Source organism: Protobothrops mucrosquamatus, unplaced genomic scaffold, assembly GCF_001527695.2.
Source record: "Protobothrops mucrosquamatus isolate PMUCROS unplaced genomic scaffold, P.Mucros_1.0 scaffold4497, whole genome shotgun sequence".
In the NCBI taxonomy this organism is placed as follows: domain Eukaryota; kingdom Metazoa; phylum Chordata; class Lepidosauria; order Squamata; family Viperidae; genus Protobothrops; species Protobothrops mucrosquamatus.
In genome coordinates this window covers 7,651-12,490 of record NW_015390403.1, presented here as the reverse complement: position 1 = coordinate 12,490, position 4,840 = coordinate 7,651, and the positions used below count along the sequence as shown (strand labels likewise).

The 4,840-nt window shown below is 37.2% G+C and overlaps 1 protein-coding gene across 1 annotated transcript in view; it reads left to right on the top strand.

Moving 5' to 3' along the window:
• The window catches only part of NEFL (neurofilament light), a 7,237-nt gene extending 2,830 nt beyond the window's left edge, over positions 1-4,407 (top strand). Inside the window, exons 2-4 of the mRNA XM_029286671.1 lie at positions 1,608-1,732; positions 2,919-3,220; positions 4,247-4,407. Of these exons, the coding sequence (XP_029142504.1) occupies positions 1,608-1,732; positions 2,919-3,220; positions 4,247-4,407 (588 nt within the window). The remainder of the gene's footprint in view (positions 1-1,607; positions 1,733-2,918; positions 3,221-4,246) is intronic.
• Positions 4,408-4,840: the final 433 nt, after the last annotated feature.

The following is a 4,840-nucleotide window of genomic DNA, read 5'->3' as shown; positions in this document are numbered from 1 at the left end:
GGTTCCGTGGAGAAAGGTTTTTCTGCGGACCAAAGAGTGCATAGTTTTGTATGCTGCCTGCATCCCATGGATGGGGCTTTGCTTGTTTTTGCAGACCGGTTGCTGGCATGCCGTGGCCCGGTACCGGGTTGGGGATCCCTGTGCTAGGTGACTCCAAGTTGAGAGTTAGTAAAATCAGAGAACGTATGTTGCTTGTAGTAAAGCTGCTTAGTTGCTTTAAAGTTCTGCATCAGCTCAAATTTGCTTGGTGGTTTCAATAGCTGTGTGACGTCCTGCAAAAGCTGTTTTGTGACCTTTGAATGCAACAGTCAACAACTGCAGCAGTTTGCAGGCAGGCAATGGTGCAATGCACCAACCAGCTCCAGAAGTCATTGCCCACCTCTGCCACACCCATATTAACATAGGAGCTGTCCAGCATCTCAGGTGCTGAAATGGATGGCTACTTGTTATTAGCCATGAGAGCCAGATATGCAATAGCTGTATCCTTTTAAATGGAAAGGGAACTATTATGCGTAGGTCCAACAAAGCTATGTTCTGGAATAGTTATGTATGAATGATAACTATATAAAATGTTAACAGTTTGTGCCTTTTAATCAACACAAAATAAGCTCAGTTATAAAACTCACTTCGACTGAAACTACTTTTCAATTGCCTCTAATTAATATGAACTTATTTAACAGCTCAAATTAGAATATGACTGAGCAGTATGCTTAGCTGTACCCACACATGCTTAATTTTGAATAGCTAGTTTGTACAACTTGATAAGTTTCAAATAGCTAACCAAAATCAATATTAATCAAGATCGGCATATTTTCTAAGTATTACCATTAGGCTTTGATCTGATTTTTCTAAGTGCCTTGTATGGATATAATGATTAAGCAGAAATACTTTGTCTTGAGATGATCTGGTTATAGATGAATTTATTATAAACCTTCAGTATTATAAATACTGATGCGAGAAATTCCAATCAATTTGATAAATGGCACTTCTAAGTGGACATGCTTGGGATTAGCTCTGCCTGTCATCTTAAGTAATTTATGAGCTTGAATGGAAGGTTAGCTCAATTCTTAACACAGGTATTTTTAACAGCCTTGTTAAAGAAAATGATGATTTATAACCATAGATTGGCTTCTGGCTTAAAATGGATCCATAACATTCACCGGTGCTTAAGTTAAGAAAGATTAACGCATCACATTGAATTTGGGAAAATTACTCTTAGTATGGCTTAATTTGGGCATATGTTGCATACGAATAAACTGCAGTTCTCCTGGCTTGCCTATCATCTAAATTATTTACCATGTTTTGCTAAATATAATGAACCAAGAACTATGGCCTTTGAGAATTACATTTTGGTCTAAGGAACAGAGCCTTTAGAGAGTTTAAACAGCGTAAAAGGTGTTTTATTTTGTTTTAAATATACGCAGCCTTGGAACAAAATCAGTAACATAGGAATGTGAGGTTTGGATATCCAGATGAACCTTTCCAATGAAGTGGAGATAAATTCTTCCTTGCCATGACAAAAACCAAGCTTTTTGGCCAGTAAAAAATATTTGAGCTTTGCAAATCTAAGTGAGATTATACATTGAACCATTCCTTATTTTCAACAGGATACAGTTAACAAATTAGAAAATGAACTGAGAACCACAAAAAGTGAAATGGCACGGTACCTGAAAGAATACCAGGATCTCCTGAATGTGAAAATGGCTCTGGACATCGAGATTGCAGCATATAGGTAATTCCTAAAGAAAGAAATGAGCTGAGAAGCATAAATATATTTCATTTCATTTTGGGTTGGGGAAATACATCTTTCCTGTTTTCATATGTATCATACTGGCTGCATTAGCTTGCTTCTGAATTAACCCATTTCCTGGGTTCACAAAACACCTTTAGCTGACCTTCTTTAATTGTCCTTGTTAAGTTAGTACGTACTTGCAGTGTATGTTTTATTTCCCAGTCTTTTTCTTCCTCAGTAGTTTGAAAATAATTTATAAGTCCCATTCAGAGAAAACTGTCGATATACTTAGAGTGTGATGTATATCAGTGCACTGGACTACACATTATATGGAACATGACATCAGTGCTCAAGAGTGACAGTATATATGAACATTTTGCTGCCTAGCAGTTCCAGGCTATAGGCATGGAATATGTGAGAGGCAGTTTGCCTTGTTTTCGTACTATCAGATGAATGCTGAGAGATATTATGCAATACACTGCGACAGAAATATATTGCAAATAATCTCCCACTCTCGCCAAAGAAAAGGCAAAACTTAAGATTATAGTATTACAGAAATTCCCAACAAGTTTCTTGTTTGACTAATGCCCCCATCAGAGTTCAGGCTAACTATGCATTAAACCTGGAAGATACAACTACCAGCATTTCTCTTTGTACTGGGTTGATGCATAGATTTGATGCCTTTGATCTTTTTTTCTTGCTCAGATAATTAGAGAGGGGGCTGCCTAACTATTCAAGAGACACAAACAGAATGTCAATCTGCACCGCCCCTTTTTTGTAAATGTCCCATTTCATTCCCAGAATCAGATTCTTCCATCTCTTTGGGAAAGAGAAATAAAAGACAATCCGAGCCTAAAAAAATAATTTATATTTTGAGCTGGAATCTTACGGGAAAATTAGGATATACTTTTCACTTATTGGTAAATAAATTTCAAAGAGGGGAAGGGCCTCGTCACCTGGCTTTAGTATTAGTTGATTAATCATCACAGCTTCTGTTTATACTTATTTATTCTGTGGGTGCTTTTATTGTTTTAACGTTTTTAATTTTTTTTTTAGAATTTTAGAATTGTAAGCCACTCAGAGTTACTTGGCTGAGTTGGGCGGCTATAGAAAATGAATGAATGAATGAATGAATGAATGAATGAAATATCCATGGCAGTGAAGAAGTGTGCCTTTTGTCTTCTAGAAAACTGCTGGAAGGTGAAGAGACTCGGCTCAGTTTCACAAGTGTGGGAAACATAAGCAGCGGCTACACACAGACAGCTGGAACCTTTGGAAGATCGGCCTACGGGGGTTTACAGAGTAGTTCCTACTTAATGTCAGCTCGTTCCTTCCCTGCCTATTATTCAAGCCATGTGCAAGAAGAACAGATAGATGTCGAGGAGACGATTGAGGCAACTAAGATGGAGGAAGCCAAAGAAACTCCCCCTTCAGAAGGAGAGGAAGAAGAAGGTACTTCTGTGTGGGAAAAAATAAATTCTGAAATGTGTTGGGTTACATTCGCACACCAAGCTTAAAGTAAAGACTTGAAATCAAGGGTGCACAGTGCTAGGGAATTTTACTCATGTATTTTACCAGGTCTACTCTAACCACACACAAAGTGGGATCGAATCTTTTCCCAAACTTTGGGATGGATGAAGCTTGAATTCAAGGTTTGGCATCATCTTTAAGTTTGTAGTCTACCTCTGAATTCAGTGATAAATTTCGTATGGCAATGATCTTTTTTTTTTCCTTTTGCATTTTTGGGGGGGACAAATCTCTCATGCATTGATTTAAAATAAAAGATGAGATAGCCGAGCAAAATGCCAAATGATTGAAATCTTTATTTTTTTTCCCCTTCAAAATGCATGCCAAGATTGATTGTGTAGATTGCGATTGATTGAAATGTGTAGCTCTGCTCGTTTGATTAGAATTAATCAAAGGAGCAAATAACGCCACTATGAATTATTAAAACTATAAGAATAAAAGGGGTTTTGAAGACTAAATAAACACTGAACATAACTTGGATTTGCATATTCTCTTTTCCTCCTTCTTTGCTGAAGATGTATTTTTCTGTCATGTGCTACCGTTGCTTTGATCCATGAAAGCAAACATCGAATTACTCATTTTTTGAAGAATTCTACTGCAGATCAAGGACGTTTTATTTGTTGATATCTTGCCTTTTCCAAGTACAAATATCAAGCGATAGCCAACATGTTCTAACTTTGGATTCAAAGAACCTTAAATGTTGTCCAGCTTGTTGATCTTACCAGGACAAATCCCACTCCATGTAATCTGTGCAATTTAGAAGCTAGAAAGAATTCTGTGTATTACAGCCCAGTTTGGCTTGAGCATGCTGCTTTTTAAGAGATGCAGAAACCTTTTTTTTAAAGATATTATATTGCATATCTTTTCAATACGTTTGAACCAAATTTGTTCCTGGATATTCTCAAGTTATTTTATAATGGTAATCGGACCCTATGCTGTAATCTTATATTCCAAACTTTTGTCTTTTCTCTATTTTTTATTCAGAAGCTAAGGAAGAAACTGAAGAGGGTGAGGAGGAAGGTGAAGGAGAGGAAGGGGAAGGAGAAGAAGAGGCTGAGGAAGCAGACGAGGGGGATAAAAAGGAAGAGGGAGATGAACAAGAAAAATCTAGCGGAGAAGTAACTCCAAAGCAGCAGAAGAAGGATTGATCTGAATCAACTTGTGCGCTGGTTTCCCAGATAGCGGGCTAGAATTGCTACACCGTATATTTAAATTACAAATATGTTCTTGCGTTTTAAATAATTTAATTATTTATCTATCCTTTTTCTTTTTTGATGCAAAGTAACCCGAATGCTTGCAGAGTGTCAGGCTGGCTTACCGCCAAACCATGCATGGTATTATTCTTACGAGCCCCACATCAATGTGCAATTTGGCTGATTTCAAACCTTAATGTCTGAGGGGAAAATAAATTAAGAGAAGTGGAATGTATTGGTGGGGTGGGGGAAAATATGTCTCAGGTTAGACTTGTTCTGGAAACCATGAATGGGAAAAACAATGAAATCTGTGCAATCAAGCTGATCAATAAAGTTACAGAGCTGCATAAACAACTTTCAGTGTTAAGTACTTCTTAACTAATTCCAA